Source organism: Notamacropus eugenii, chromosome 3 (assembly GCF_028372415.1).
Source record: "Notamacropus eugenii isolate mMacEug1 chromosome 3, mMacEug1.pri_v2, whole genome shotgun sequence".
NCBI lineage: Eukaryota > Metazoa > Chordata > Mammalia > Diprotodontia > Macropodidae > Notamacropus > Notamacropus eugenii.
Window position 1 is genome coordinate 216,271,950 of NC_092874.1, and position 17,107 is coordinate 216,289,056.

General features: G+C 37.4%; 1 protein-coding gene and 1 pseudogene across 3 annotated transcripts in view; both read left to right on the plus strand.

Annotated features, from left to right (window-relative positions):
* TMTC1 (transmembrane O-mannosyltransferase targeting cadherins 1) overlaps positions 1 to 17,107 on the plus strand; it is a 304,321-nt gene that overhangs the window by 197,964 nt on the left and 89,250 nt on the right. For 2 of the 3 annotated variants that reach the window (XM_072654415.1, XM_072654414.1), the window contains one exon: positions 15,954 to 16,097. The exons of the other annotated variant lie outside the window; for it this stretch is intronic. In XM_072654415.1, coding sequence (XP_072510516.1) covers positions 15,954 to 16,097 — 144 coding nt within the window. The remainder of the gene's footprint in view (positions 1 to 15,953; positions 16,098 to 17,107) is intronic. 3 annotated transcript variants of the gene reach the window in all.
* On the plus strand, positions 6 to 15,945 carry LOC140533952 (high mobility group protein B3 pseudogene; annotated as a pseudogene).

The following is a 17,107-nucleotide window of genomic DNA, read 5'->3' on the forward strand; positions in this document are numbered from 1 at the left end:
TAAGTTCCTTGCTATATATTGTTCACCTTTGTGCTATTTAGGTTACTTAATGCATTCCGTCCTGATGGATAACATGTTTTGTTTTTATCCTGGAAATACTTAGTAATTCTTTGTTATAGATTTAATTTTTTGAGATCAACCATTTTGACTTTTTATTTGAACTTGTTATTCATGCTGTAACTTGGGATCTTATTCAACCTTTTGTGCTTTCTTATAAAAGTTTCTAGAGCTGTCATCAAAGCCAGGAAGATCTGGTTTCAAGTCACACCTCTGACAAATACTAGCTGTTTCACCCTAGGCAAGTTATTTAACTTCTCTCTGCTCTGGGGAACTTTCTAAGACTATAAGTTGCAGGGAAGTGCTGACCTGCATTGGTGGAGAGAGTTTCCTCACCAGTGAGCTCCTTATACCAGTGGTCCATAGATCTATCCCTATCTCTAAATCTTTAAACTATGAAGTTGTTGAAATTTAGGGGTGCTGGCACCCTGAAATAGTGATATGCAGGACCTGCGTGAATGAATTTGAGGCAAGCCTTCTTTCAGCCAAAAGAAAACATACTATTAATTAAAAATCCACCATATTGGCCAGAAATCTCAGCATTGGCTATACTCTTAAGAATCTGAGCATCTGTGATGCTACAAGTAGGCCAGAATGAATCTGAGCACCTTCAAGGAAACAAGATGGATCTTATATACAGAACGACTGAGGGTGAGATCTAAGGGTGGCCAAGTAGTCTGGGGTGACCAGAGCAGGAGTCTAGGGAGGATCTTGATGGGAGTGACCAGTAGACTGAGGTCACTAGAGGAAGGATTTAGGAAGGGTGTTGATGGGAGAGGCCAGTAGCTGTGGTGAGGAGAGGTCAAATGCCAGGAACCAAGGGAACGGAATTAAGGGTAGGAAGCAGCCAAAGACTACCTGGAGGTAACAGACCATAGCAGGCTAGGCTTGGTTAAGGGTAACAAGTGATCTGAGCATGGTGATAATGGAGGCCTTATGACCTCAGGTGAAGGTCAGATCAAATGGGAAAATTCAAGGAGTGTTCAGTGGGGTTCCTAGAGCCTGTACCTCATCAAAATGGCACTCATTTAAATGTATATTGGTAATAATAGTAATAATAGCAGCTAACATTTATATAATGCTATGTGCCAGTCACTGTGCTAAGTGCTTTATAATTATTATCTCATTTGATCCTAATAATAACCTTCTGAGGTAGATGTTATAATTGTCCCCATTTTACAGATGAGGAAACTGAGGCAAGCAGAAATTAAGTGACTTACCCAAAGTCACAGGGTTAGTAAGTATCTGAGTCCAGATTTGAATTCTGATCTTCCTGACTCCGGGACAGCCTAGTAGTAGATGGTTGTCAAATATGTTAGCAAATTCCTAGAACATTAATACTGATATATAATTAATGATATGTATGTAATACGAAAACATGAAGCCTTTCACAGCTTGGGAGATACTTATATGCAAGCATATTCCTCCAGTGGAAAAAATTTAATGCTTTTTTGGCTAAATTGAAGTAAGAATTCAATTATAATAAATATAATTTTTATGTTGGAAATGAAATGGATAAAAATTAAACCTTTCAGATATACATACATCAATATTCCAAATAAATAATACTTCCCTCCTGGGATGTGCTGTTAAGTATTTAACAACCAGTCCCCTTGCCCCAGAAGAATGCATGATACACTGTTAAGTTAAGTTTAAGTTGCATTATTAATATTTTCTCCATTATTTCCTTAAGGCTAGAGAATCAACAAAACAAATTCAGTCCTGATTTATAGCATTTGCCAATTTCTGAGGTATAAATAAATACTCATGATGAAAATTTAAGAATTCGCTTTCATAATCTGGTATGAGGAGGCTCAAGCACATCTCTATGACAGTCCTTTTTACCACAAACCCTGCCAGGTGGATGTTTGTTTCTCCTTTGAAGAAAAGCAAAAAAAATGAAGCAAAGAATGACCCATCCCTATTCAGAATCAGTCACAGGTGGCTTTTTAAAAAAATCTTACCAGTCTTTTAATATTATCTATTAGAGTATCTAGGTGGCTCGGTGGATGGAACACTGGACTTGGAGTCAGGAAGATCTGAGTTCAAATTTGGCCCAATACTTATTAGCTGTTTGACCCTGGGCAAGTCACTTCACTTCTGTTTGCCTGTGTTTCCTCATCTTTAAAACAGGAATAATAATAGTATTTACCTTGAGAGGTTATGAGGATAAAGTGAAATAATATTTGTAAGATGCATTGCCAGTCTTAAAGCATTGTATAAATGCTAGGTGTTATTGTTTTAAATATTCTAATAGTTATTATTAATATATACATATCATACTTTAACATTGAGAAAACACTAGCTACATCATCTGATGTGATCACAGACATTTCTAAAAGATTTCAGATATGAAGGGATTCAGAAACCCTAATTAATTTGTTTGTGTTCATAAATTAATCTAGCTTTTGCTTACAACAGTTGCAGGCACATAAAGTAAACCAAGTCTTCTCTTAAGGTGTATTCCCTGATGCTCAAGCAACAGGTTTCAGTGTCCATTCTCCCTGCTGTTTCTACAGAACTACTGATTCCTATGGACATAGAATGCCATTTTTCACCATGATTGGTCTATATTTGATCTCATATACTGTGCCATTCCCCGTCCAGAAATAGATTTTTAAATATATGCCAAAAGAGCAGAAGGCAGAGTAGTGCGGTAAGAAATACATTATTGGGAGAATTGGCTTCTTAGACCTGGCTCTGCAACTAACTTGTTGCATAATACTGGGCAAATCATGTTTCCTCTTTGGACCTTGGCTTTCTCTTCTGCAAAATAGGATTCAGAACTGGAATGGACCTTTGAGGCCATCTAGTCCAACTTACTTATTTTACAGATGAAGAAACTGAGTCCTGGAGCAGTTATACAGGTAGCAAAATAGCAGAACCATGAGTCCAACTCAGGACCTCTGGTTCCAAATGCAATGCTCTTTCCAACGCAAATATTTATTAATGGCCTATTATGGGTACATCCATCTTCAGTCAGTCCTCCAGCCTACAACAAGGTGTTATTCTTCCCTTATTGAGTCCCACAAACGATGTAAACCTCTTTTCTCCTCAAGCTTTCCCTACCTCCACTCTACCAACCCTCAGGTAAGGACCTTGTCATTTATTTTAATGGGAAAATTAAAGCCATTTGCCATGAGTTTCTTCATTCCATTTCTTCGTCTCAAAAACCTTTGACATAATTCTCTCCTTTCTCCTACATTCCCTTAGTTCCTGACAATAATATGGACCTTCTCGTTGCCAAGCCAACCCCTCCATATATACTCTTAACATCATTCTTGACTATCTCTCCACCAGATTGTGACTTCAATCATCCCCCTTCTAATTTTTGACCTCTCTACTGATTCCATCCCTTATTATCTTCTGACATATCCAAGTCTCCTTTAAAAAATAAAAACAGCCCTGAACTAGCCCCTCCCCCCCTCAAGCTCTCTCTTCTCCCCTTCTCATCCATACTCTTAGAAAAGACTGTACATTTGTTGGCCTCTCTTCCTCTCCTTATTGCAGTATAGTTTGCAGTATCATAAGTCTATGAAACCACTGTCTCCAGATTTACAAATCATCTCTTAATTACCATATCTGATGATACTTTCTCAGTCCTCATTCTTTTTTATATGCTGCATTTGACACATTGATACTCTTTTCTCTCTAGGCTTTGTTAGACCCTTCTGTCTCCCTGTCTTCTGTCTCTCTTACCCTGAGTCCTCTACCATCTTCCCAATAATAGAATTTTATCCTCTGGCACTAACCTTTTTAGAACAAAGAACAGGGTTAAACTATATGGCCACTGGGATCCCTTCTGGCTCTTAAATTCTGTGATTCTGGACCCTTCTAACTAGCTAATACCTTTAGGCTTAGTCTTTTTCTTTTTTGAATTCTGCCTTTGAATAATGAGACTATTTCACTATGGAAGACCTCACTCTAACTTTTAATCTTTGAAGGCTAGACTAGACTATAAATTAGGCAGTGAGTATTTGCTCAATTACTAGACTAATTAATACCTTTTCAATAAGGCTCAATAGGTTTTGAACCTGTTCACCCAGGTAGCTGTGTGGGTGAGAAACAAACACAAAAATAATGCTAAACCTACTGGGCAAGGCCATTTTCTTTTCTGCCAGCCCAGCCCTTTAATATGAAGCCCCCTAATATTCTAGTAAAAGCATGAAAGGGATTTTATGGAAAATTCTTACATATACTTGCACAATAATGGTCAAAGTGCAATCAGAATGGCTGCCCAGACTAGTGAACAATACAGAGTTCACCATGGCTAAAGGTGACCCAAAGAAACCAAAGGGCAAGATGTCTGCTTATGCCTTCTTTGTGCAAACTTTCTGGGAAGAGCATAAGAAAAAGAACCCAGAGGTTCCTGTTAACTTTGCAGAGTTTTCTAAAAAGTATTCTGAGAGGTGGAAGACTATGTCAGGGAAAGAGACATCCAAGTTTGATGAGATGGCAAAAGCTGACAAGGTACGATATGATAGAGAAATGAAAGACTGTGGAACAGCAAAAGGTGGCAGAAAGAAGAAGGATCCTAATGCACCTAAATGACCACCATCTGGCTTCTTCCTGTTCTGTTCAGAATTTCATCCCAACATTAAGTCTACAAACCCTGACATATCCATTGGGGATGTGGCAAAGAAGCTTGGCGAAATGTGGAACAATCTGAGTGACAACAAGAAGCAACCTTATAATAATAAGGCAGCCAAACTGAAGGAGAAATACAAGAAGGATGTTGCAGATTATAAGTCAAAAGGGAAGTTCTATGGGGTAACGGGGGTGGCTAAAGCCACCTGGAGAAAGGTAGAGGAGGAAGACAAGGAGGAGGAGGAGGATGAAGAAGATGATGAATGAAACTGTACCATATTCTGTCTCCATGTGAATACCATAGAGTAGGAGAAACACCTTTAAATGAAACACCTCTCCTTTACAATGGTGTCAATTGACCTCATAAAGCTTACTTGGCTTCTGATCGCATAACTTCTCAAAAGTACTTCTAGATAGACATTGTAACTGGTTTACACGGAGTGGCCATGGGTATCTTGGAGCACCCAGAAACTGTATCAAAGTTGTACATAATTCCAATAATTTTTAAAAATGAAAAGGCGGTCTCGTGTTCTCCTTACTCTGTGCACTTTTGTTGTTGGTGTAAAACCAAAGCATTTACAAATGTTTTTAGGCATTTTTTTTCAATTTGTAAGGTGGTGTTTAACTATATGGTTATTGGCTAGAAAATTCTGGTTTATAAACTGTACATATCTATAGTTTGTAAAAACAACAAAAAACCCCACATGTCTAGACAGTTTTTTGGGGTAGAGGCTTGGAGGAGGCATGAGGCTCGTTTGCCTTTCCTAGGAGGCTGCAACCCAAAGCCTATACTGTGAAGGTAGATAGAAGATACACAGTAGTGGGTGTCCATTTAGCTTAAAAGTTGTCTTTCTGTATATACAATGAAATAGCACCCAGCTCCCATTTGTAGGTGTCATACGGTGGGGTGGGGGTCAGCTGGCATGAGAAAAGTGTCTGGATTTTCAGTTTTCTTTTTAGTTGAAGTGCAGTAGTTTTAAATTGAAACTGTAGAGTTTTGCCTTGTCAAACAGAAAGCCAGGGCAGTGATGCAAGGGAAAAAAAACACAAAAAGTCTGTTCTTAAACACAATTTGAAAACTTTCGCTTTTTTTTTTTAATGTTTAGAATGCTGAATTGTCTTTTGAAGTAAAATAAACAGTATTACACTTTTAAAAAAAATCACAATAAAAATTGCAAGTCAGTTTTACAAGATTTTAAAAATGCAGCTTCATCAATGGTACCCAATATTTATTGAGCATCTGTTATGCCAATCTGTCATATTTGTTTCTGTCAGTGGATTGAGATCTGTGTTAATGAATGGAGAATTCACTCCAGCAAAAATATAGGTCTTTGAAATATAAATTGATAAAGGTGATTATTTTGTAGAACTTTTCTAGTACATTAAGCCAAAGCAATTGAATAAGAGGCTACAGTGGATAGAAAGTAAGCCTTTGTGTTGGGAATATCTGAGTTCAAGTCCTTCTTTTGATACACATTAGCTGTATAGCCAATAACAAGTCACCACTGTCCCTACCCAACTCACCTAGAAGTTAGAGTGGTTTTTATCTGCATATCAGTACAAGGAATTCTTAGCCTTGGAAATCTCCCAGTGAAATCATAGGTCTGGTCTAAAAAAAGAAAAGAAAAGAAATATCTGTATATAATAATTCTTGTAGCATTAAAGCATTCCATATTGTTGTTTAGTGGAATTACTTAGCAATATCTTAGGATAAACTAGGTGATATAATCATGCAAATGTAAGAAAGTGAAGTAAAATTAATCTAAGACACTAACTAGGTTAATATTGTGTAATCAGTTACTTTTCCTGTAGCTATAACAGGTGCGTGTGTCACAGATAGCACATAGGAGGCACTTGAGTTTTTGGACTCCAGTCTCTAATAGGTTCACTCTTGACCTCATCATATGGGAAGGACAGGAAGACAGCTTCAGAGAGGTTAATAATTTTACTTCATTCTAGTATAGTCTTTTCAAGAAGGAGTTGCTGATAATGGGAGCCCCAGCTCCTACAGTATTCCCTAATCACCCTTCTCACAGGGGCCAGGGTGAAGGGAGGGCAGCTACTTTCATGTCTAGATGGGGTCAATCGAGTCAGGCACAGCATTCCAGTTTGTGCACTCCCTTAGAGCCTATTTTTCAAGGTGTTATTTTCTTCAGCATTTTTTGGGTCTCCTTTAGCAAGGTGTTGACCTTTTGCTTTTCTTGCATCTCTCTCATTTCTCTTCCCAGTTTTTCCTCCACCTCTCTAACTTGATTTTCAAAATCCTTTTTGAGCTCTTCCATGGCCTGAGCCCATTGAATATTTATTTTGGATGTTTGGGATACAGAAGCCTTGACTTTTATGTCTTTCCCTGATGGTAAGCATTGTTCTTCTTCATCAGAAAGGAAGGGAGGAAATACCTGTTCACCAAGAAAGTAGCCTTCTATGGTCTTATTTTTTTTCCCTTTTCTGGGCATTTTCCCAGCCAGTGACTTGACTTCTGAGTTTTCTTTCCACCCCCACCTTGCCTCCAGATCTGCCCAGCCAGCACTTGGGGTCTGAGATTCAAATGCTGCTTCCCAGCCTCAGGGCTTCGGCGGGGGCGGGGCTACTATTCAGTGTGAGATTAAGTTCAGGTGCTCAGGTGGGGGCAGGGCCACCTCACGGGCTCAGTTTCCTCAGGGGGTTTATGCAGAGACCTTCAACAATGGATCCAGGCTCCTGCCTGCTTGGGGAGCCCTGGTCTGCTCCCGCCTCAGCTGCTGCCTCCCTAGGGGACCTGAGTTATGGGGACACCCCGCTCCCCTCTAGGCCAGCCAAAGAGACTCTCTCACTGACCTTTGGGGCCTGTGGGTGGAGGGACCTGCATGGCTGCTGGAGATTCGATCCCTGAAGCCTGCTTGGATCTGCTCCTCTTGGTCCCTTGCGGCAAAGGCAGGGCTGGACTCTGCTCTGGGTCTGGGGCGTGAGGGACCTTTTGTGTCAGTTTTTCAGGTCTCTCTGGAACAAAAATCTCCTCTGCTCCGTTGTTCTGTGGCTTCTGCTGCTCCCGAATTTGTTGGGAGTTCTTCTTTACAGGTATTTTATGGGCTGTGGGCTTGGAGCTAGCATATGTGTATCTTTCTACTCCGCCATCTTGGCTCCTCCCCCCTCTGCTGTACATTTTTTAAAAAAAGGTTTCATTGGCTTTTTTTTGTTACAACTATAACTCAAAACAAAAAACAAAGAAGGAAAAAGTCTTTATAACATGTAAACATGGCAATGCAACAAATCCATTCAGTTACCATGTTAAAAAATGTATATTATATTCTGTCCCTTGAGCCCATATCTTTTGTAGGAGATGAACACAATTCACCATAGGTTCTCTGGAGGCATATTTGGTCATGGCTTTAATTAGAGTTCTTATGCCTTTCAAAGCTGTTTTTCTTTACAACATTGCCCTTGAGTAAATTGTTCTGGTTCTGCCACTTCATTCTGCATCGGTTCATATTATCTAGGATTCTCCAACATTATCTCATCATTTTTCTTCTGATGAAGTAATATTCTATTACATCACTGGAAAGTTTGTCCAGTCATTTCCCAAATGATAGGCACCCTCTTAGTTTCCAGTTCTTTTTTTTTCTTTTTGCTTTTAATCCCCTCCTTCAGAATCAGGCAGTTTGTTGTGCTTATAACTATTCCCTCTCCACTCTTATCCTCCCTCTTAACTTACCTTAATGCGTATGTTCAAACTTCTTTTGCCAGTCAAGACAAGCCTGAGGTTCATCTAATGCTCACTTCCCCACTCCCACCTCCATGTTTTTTATAATTATGAAGAGTAGCAAGTTTCACTCCATTTTACACTACAGTTTCTTCCCCCCTTAAAATCAGTGCATGCCCTGGGTCCTCTTTTTTTACTTATTTAACTCTTTCAATCTTCTTTAAGGTCAGTAAGTTTCTGAAGCAGGATATTTCTTTTCCCTTTATTAGAATATATACATCATCATACAGGTCCTTCTAACCAATACATTTATAGCTCCTTCTAACCTATTGGTTTACTTCTAGCCAATAAATTTACTTTTCTGATTTTCTCTTGACTCTTGAGCATATATTTCAGAGTTCCTACCTAGTTATGACCTTTGCTTTTATTTTATATGACCTTTATTTTATTAAAGTTCCATTTTTTTCCTATAGTCTTAAGTCTTTGCAAAGTGAATTATTTTGGGTTAAAAGTCCATATCATTTGCTTGGGGAATATTGTATTCCCAGGTCTTTTGTTTACAGTACAAACTACTGGTCTTATATGATTTTGATTGTGGTTCTTTGGTACCTAAACTCCTTTCTGACTGCTTATAATATTTTTTCCTTGATGTGGAATCTCTGTATTTTATTTATGACATTCCTGGGACTTTTCTCCTTGGAATTTCTTTCAGGAAATGATTGATGAATTCTTTCTATCTTAACTCTTTAATTCTAATAGATTCTAGCACTTTTCATTTGTAAGGATGTTGAAATACGATTTTTAACAGAATTTTTACTGAGCCAGTATCTAATACGAGAATGCTTAGAACCACATAAAGGAGACCTGGAGATGAGAGTGCCAGTAATCAAATAGTTTAATTTATCAGTTTCAGAGTGAGGTATGTTCTCTTAGCTGAAGTAAAAACACGAGTAAAAATCATGAGTAGGGAAGGACTGGAAAGAGGGATTACAAACAATTGTTTGGTGACTTCCCATGAGAAACCCACAAGTCCCACAATACAACACTTCTGGAGTCAAGTCTTTGGGGGTTGTCACCACCTCCCCTAGAGTATAGAACCAGAGTTCTGTGATTGGAACAGATTCTACAGTCTTTGATTCACTTCACTTAAGTGACTGAGAGCATTGTCAGAGTTTTGATTAATTAGTTTAAGCTGCATTGTGAGCTCTTACTCCCTAGCCAGAGAGGCAGCTCTTGAGAAAACTTAATTATTAGTATATTCGTTAGATATATCCTATCAGTTGATACAAAAATTATAAATTCCTTTCTCAGACTCAAGCTATGTTTTTGAAAATAATAATTTTCAGGGAGTCCAGTGACCTGCTTTTCAGGTCAGTTGTTTTTCATATCTGATGTCTTTCGTTTTCTTTTTTCTTTCATGATTTTAATTTTGTTCTAATATTTCTTGCTCTCTCTTGGAATAATTGATTTTTGTTTGATTTATTCTAATTTTCAAGGAGTCTTTACTTGGATGAGGTTTACTAGTTTCTTCTCTAAAACTGTTCTCCTTCCAATTCCTTCCTCTAGAGCTTTTCTTTCTTTCTTTTTTTTCTTGCTTGCTTCTTTTCTTCTAGGTATTAATTTAGTCCTTGTGGAAAATCTTTTATTCTTTGAGTCTCTTCTTGAAACTGTTATGACATTATAATCTCCCTCTCGTCTGGATTTGGGGAGCAAAATTGATTTATTTCAAGACTTGGCAGTATAAACCTGTCCTGCTTCTATGTGCTTGTTTTGAAATTCTTGTTCTCTGCTGTACATTTTTTAAAAAAGCTTTCATTGGCTTTTTTTGTTATAACTATAACTCAAAACAAAAAACAAAGAAGGAAAAAGTCTTTATAACATGTAAACATGGCAATGTAACAAATCCACTCAGTTATCATGTTCAAAAATGTATATTATATTCTGTGCCAGAATATAATAATCCAATGAGAAGATTACCTTATGGCCTGGGCTGTCTCTGTGCAGGGTTGTAATTACACTTTCCTGTAATCTCCAATAATTTTTTTATAGTGGTGGATGTCTTCTTGATTCATTCGACTTCTTCTCAAAGACATAGTAGTAATAATGTGCAGGTTACAGTTATAAATAAGCTACCTTCCCAGTAGTCCAATCTGCATTCAGGGGTTTAGAACAGCGTTAGAACTTATTAGAACAACAAATGAGTGTGGCTGATTGCCTCCTCTATTTAAATTTATATGAATATTTCTAGTACTATATAATTTTTTAATTTTAAGATTTTAGTTTTAAGATTCTATTTGTTCAATTTTATGTTTTTAGTTGATTGTAACTAAAACAGGAAGCAGAAAATAAATATCTGACCTTTGTCATAGATGATCACAAATAAAATAAAGACAATCAGGCAACAAATTAGGGTGTATACACTGTGACAGGAAGTTACAAACTAGTGCATGTGATTTGATAAGAAAATTCCTCAGACAATGAAAAGTTGGCAATACCCTTGACTTAAACACTTCAGTTTGTGTCAGATCAAAAGGAAATGACTCTGAAAGCAAACATAAAACTTAACTTTGGCTTTATTAACTGCATCATTACATAAGTCCTTCTAATATGACCACAGTTCACTGCCATGGTGCTTAATCTATGGAGTGTTAATTGAAAGCTTCAGCTTAAAAATAGTAAAATAGGTGTGTTCAAGGAAGACCTAGTACTTCTGGTGTGACGTCTACTGAGCCCTTTTTAGGGTTGCTTTCTACAGGTGCCCTCCCTTCCCACCCCCCATAAATTGTTTTGGTGGATGAGCTAAATCATGTTGAAGTTAATTGAGGAGTTTCAAACCCATTAGTGAGTTAAGAGGGTGACTTCCCTAAGCATGTGAAGACTTCCCCAGTGGAATGGATGGGTGAGAACAATTTGTTCTAGTGGTCATGAAGATAGCTGAAGCAAGCAATGTGGAATGCTTAGAGTTTGGTTAGACATCAAAGACACCAAGGTCATCCACTGCATCTGGGGCCATCACCAGTTGTCTTGATTCTATCCTGACACTGGACTGTGATGATTCTGAAAGAGAGAGTGAGGTTGATGACTTTGTGCAACTCTGCCTCACTTAAATCCAATTCAAGCACAAATCAAAAGATGTCACCCATACCATTTTACCATATTTACCTATCTCAAAGTCCTGTGATGACAGGCAAATGACAAAGCATCAGTTGCGGATATACAGGAAACTGTAATCACAACCGTGCACAGAGGCAGCCCAGGCCATAAGGTGATCTTCTCATTGGAAGCAGCAGTGGGATTCTGCAGCCTCATGGGTGTCTGAGCAGACTTTTAAAGATACTGATTACCTCCTGGTGTGAGGAAGGAGCTAGAAAAGGTACCCTAAAAATTGCCTATTTACCCAGCCCTGGTCTGATTACTGCTGCAGACAGAGATTCCACCCTGTGGTCGAGTCACAAAAAAAAATTGTACAAAAACTTCTCCAAAGAGGATTCCACTCATTTTCAGTACTTGGAATGTGTACCCACTTATAGACAACACAAAATCCAGTAGACCTGAAAGAGAAACAGTTCTTGTTGTAAGAGAATTCAGCATATATTACATCCAAATAACAGACCTGAATGAAATGAGGCTGGCAAATGATGGTAGAAATGGATGCATGCTTTTCTGGAGTGGCCACAGAGAAGGGGAGCACCATGAAGCTTCTGTAGGTTTTACAATCAAAGGTAATCCAGTCAACAAGCTTGTTTGTGTACTAAAAAGTGAATGACAGGACAATGTGGTTGCTACTTGCAGGAAAAGCCATCATCATCAGTGCATATACTCCCACCATGATAAATGCTGATTAGGTCAAAGTAAAATTTTATGAAGACCTGGAGACCCTTATCATCAGTGTGCCAAAAGAGGACAGGCTTATAATTCTGGGTGACTTTAATGCTAGAGTAGGCTCAGACTACCACACATGACAGGGAATCCTTCGGAGGAATGGAGTGGGAAACAGCAAGAGCAATGATCATTTACTACTGAAGACTTGGGCATCTCATGACTTTCTCATCATCAGTACTGTCTTCCATTTACCTAAACACAATAAAACTTTATGGATGCACCCTTGCAACAAATGTTGGCATTTAATAGATTATGTGATTCTAAGGAGAAGAGAATACAGGGTGAGAGAGTAATAAAGGCAATGTGTGGTGCAGAGTGCTGGACTGACCATAGACTTATCCTCTCCAAGATAGATATTAACATTCCATAAAATCTGTGGCTCCAATCCAAAATGACTACCAAAAGATTTAATGCTAGCAGGTTACAGAGTTAGGATTAGAGTACATATGTAGAGTTAGGATTAGCATTCTAATTTCAATTTTATATCAATGAGTCATCTTGCTTTTTTTTTTCTTTTGCTGCTTTCCTTCTGTTTATTACTTAATAAATGCCTACTAGGTTCATTAAGATCCCCTGTGATTTTCATTTTAACACACTGAATAACATATTGAATATGTCTAGGAATAGAATAGGATATTAATATAATTAGCTTTGGGATGAACACGTTAATTTAAAATTAAGAACCCAGTAAATGCTGTATTAAGAAATGGATTTGTCAAGCATTTAAGTTGTTTTTCAACTTTTGAGTTAAGAGAACTAAATTCTTTATGGATTATAGGTTATTTATGTTATAACTATTTTGTTCTATTTCACCCCCTTTTTCCTTCAACTCACAGAATTTCTCTACATCTATTATCTTATTTGATTTAAAAAGAGAAAAAAAGTGCTTCCTTTTACTTAATCGTAAATTTTAGGTGTAGTAAGTATATTAAGTGAGTCATCATCAACTCTTTAAAAGTCTGGAAAGCTCATGATATTTTACATTGGGCCAACAAAAAGTGTTAGAAATTGTCAGTCTGTGCTTTTGTCTAGGTGTACAGAGGAACTCTTTATTGGGTTTAAAAAAAGGAAAGAGAATAATTATTAACAAGATTTTAATAAAATATAAAGGTAGAAGTTAAAGGCAAGATAGGTATTGATTTATTCTGACAATTATTTCAGTCACAGAGAACTCTCCTGAGTTATTCATTTTACCAACAGGAAACCCCCCATTTGACTTTTCTTGAGAAAACAAATTCTAGTCTAATTTAAGCTTGTGTTTAATTTAAAAAGAAGCCCTGAGATTATGTTATATTTGCATATTTCTGTGAGAAATATAAGGAAAGCAGCTAGGTGCTGTAACTAAAAGAGTGCTGGGTCTAGAGTCAAGAAAACTCATCTTCCTGAGTTCAGACCTGGTCTGAGACATTTGCTGGCTATCTTATTTGCTAGGCAAGTCATTTAATCCTGTTTGCCTCAGTTCCTCATCTGTAAAATGCACTGTAGAAGTAAATGTATGCCACTCTAGTATCTTTGCCAAGAAAACCCCAAATGAGGTCGTGAAAAGTTGGACATGACTTAAACAACTGAATAACAACAAAACCATATTTCAAGATTATCACAGTGATTAGCCAGATACTACTTCACTGAGGCCAAAGGGGTTGGCAACCTTCTTCAAATCCAATCCTTTACATGTCTATAATGTTTATCCTGGGTTCATTTATCAGGGGTTCCCTGTCAGGGAATCTCCTCTACCCCCAATACTTCAATTCCATCCATAACTCAGATTGCTGAGAAACAATTCTGTTTTTTGACTCTAGTCTAAGGGGGTTCTACCTAACTTGAGCCAACAGTTTGGGATAAAGTTAAAAGGTATCAAAAAAATAAGCACAAATCAATAATACAGGAAATGCAGGTATTTCCACACAGAACAGGGAATGTTAAGCAATGACAAATCACAGAATGATTAGTTGAAAAGCTAATATAGTCAAGCCTCATTGAGACATTTTCAAACGGTGTCTTTGTAAGTGCTGCTAGTTAGCCATTTTGTACGTCACCATTGGTTCTTCCTGTCTGGTGGTCTTTCTCTTTGAGCAACTCTTTCCCTTTTGAACTGCCTGCTTCTGCTTCTCTTGCCATAGTAACTTCTTGGGGAGCCACTACCCAGCTGTTCCTGTACCTGGCAAGGGGAAGACCCCAGTTGCCACTGAATATTTCATAAGTTCTTATATCAAAGGAACAAAAGATACAAATGGGTGATGGCCCCATATTAGGTACAGGCTTGCTTAGGAGGCTGTGAACTCTCAGCTTGCAGCCAGGTAGGAGAAGCACACCTCCTCCCCACCCCCCATTTGAAGATCAGAGAATAGTCCTTAAAAGAAAGCATATCTCTCTATATATTCATAAAGATCTGGATCAGCAGTCACTTAAAAGATTTTTCATCATCACATAGTATGAATCCTTGAGTTATCATCACTTACAAGAAGCAATCAGAGAATATCTGTGTTTGCTCTGAATTGAAAGGAGATAAGGACCCCTTCATCCTGGATGAAGGAAAGCACGTCTACGTTGGGCTTCCATGTGCTTGATTAGAATATTAACTGAACATACTTCAAGGAGGTATGACACAAGTAGACATCTAAAACTCACAAAAGATTCCCCTTATCTTACTGTGGAAAATTTGTTTATGTGAAATTCAGCTTTTTTTCTCATAATCAATGGATAATTTGCATTTGGTTAAGTGGGGCACAGAGTAATTTTTATCCAATCAGATACATAGAGGATATTTTTTTCTGATTTTCTCTTGACTCTTGGGCATATATTTCAGAGTTCCTACCTAGTTATGACCTTTGCTTTTATTTTATATGACCTTTATTTTATTAAAGTTCCATTTTTTTCTGTAGTCAAACTCTACTGCAGAGAGTACAACTCTGATAGGTTTGTTCATGTTGTTCAAATGCCAACTGTCCATTTGCCTCAAAGACTATTTTTATGGAGAACTCACACAAGGCAGATACTCACACAGTGGTCAGAAAAAGTGATACAACAACACTTTAGAGGTCTCTCAGAACTTTGGAATCGATTGACATATGAGACACTGGCAAAGGACTACCCAGTATGGCTTTCCCACATTAAAGAAGGCACTGTGTTCTATGAGGGAAGCAGAATTACAATACCTCAAAATAAACTTGAGATGTGCAAATTTAGAAACATCTCTAATCCAAATGTTCATGTGAACTATTTGTGCCCAACCAATTGAAGAGCCTTGTAAGCTCATATTGGTCTGATCAGTCAGTCATATGCACTGTTTCTTGACTCCAACATAGTGATGTCATTTTGGTCATCTTTAAGAACAAAAGACTTACTTTCTCAGGAAGGGGTGAGGGGAGAAAGGGAGAGAATTTGGAATTCAAAATTTGAAAAATGAATTTAGAAATTGTTTTCACATGTAGGAAACATTTTTTAAAATAATTCAGATTAAACTTTTTTTTAAAAAAAAAAGTGTCTAGAGAATTAAGTTCTAAGTCCACCTTCATTTCACCATTTCAATTTCTTCACCTGTGAAATTAGGGAATCTAATTAAATAATCTCAAAGATCTATTTTAGCTCAATCCCTACACGAATATTTATGAAATAGCCTTACTGAAAGGAAGAAAAAAGACAATTTCCATCTATGATTTTAGCAAGGGAATTTAGAAAGGGAATAAGTATACTTTACTTGTCTAAAAAGCATTTTGAACATCATGGGTTGAAATTTCTACTTTCTCAGGTTGTATCCCCATCATGCAAGTGCCCTGAACAACCTTGGAACACTGACCAAAGACAGGACAGAAGCAAAGGAATACTATCAAAGAGCTCTGCAGCTAAACCCACAGCATAACCGAGCTCTTTTCAATCTTGGAAATCTACTCAAGTAAGTTGAACAGTCTATTAGAGATGACTTGAAAATATAAATGTAACGATTCCTTTTCTTTTAGCACTATTAAATATATAGAATTATATGCATATATATGTATATTTTATTAATGATTTTAAGGTTTACACTACAATAATTTCTGGACATACCATTCCCTCCCACCCTTTGAAAAAAGCAAATTAAAGTCTCTCTTGAAATAAAGAAAAATAGGTAAGCATAAGCAACTGATATCGTCCATGTGGTATGATGCGCCATTTGACTGTGGTTGTGATCATTTGTTTATGCTAATCCTCTGCCTTTTTGCTGGGAGGCATGAGTTATGTTATCTTGCTTATTTTCTGGGGTGAAATTTGGTTACTAAAATTACGCAGACTTTGACTTCATTTTAATTTTCTTTTCATTGTTCTCTTGGTTATACCCTCTATATTCTGTCTCATATAAGTTTTATGAAGTTTCTTAAAATTACTGAAGAGTAATATCCAGGTGTTTTCACAAAATACATTTTGTTTAGCCATTCCCCAGTAGGCTGGCACCCACTTTATGTCTAGTTCTTTGTTTAACACCATTTTACTTAGAACAGTATAACCTATTCCTGGTGTTAAATGGTTTAGATGTTCAAATTTTCAATAGCAAACCTCTTACATTTTCTAGTACACATGGTGGAAACAATTCCCAGTGCTGTAGGGGAGGAAGTCATGTCCTAATATTTACCCATTTTTCTGCTTATCAATTGATGATGGAGTTCTTTATATCACTTTATCCATGAAAAGGGGGATTAAATCTGGGAAGTAGGTAGGGGCAAGTATCTCCTTGGAAGGGAATAAAAGGGTCTCATTAAAAACCATTTCTGTTTTGGGAGTGGTCTCTGGTAAGAAAGGAAGACTTTGTATTGGGTTTATCTGGGGTAATTTTATAAAAGACCACTTTCTCTAAGAAAATCAAGGAGTGGCTCTCACTACATGAAATGGTTTCTATTCAACATTGCTTTCTTCATAATATTTCTAAGA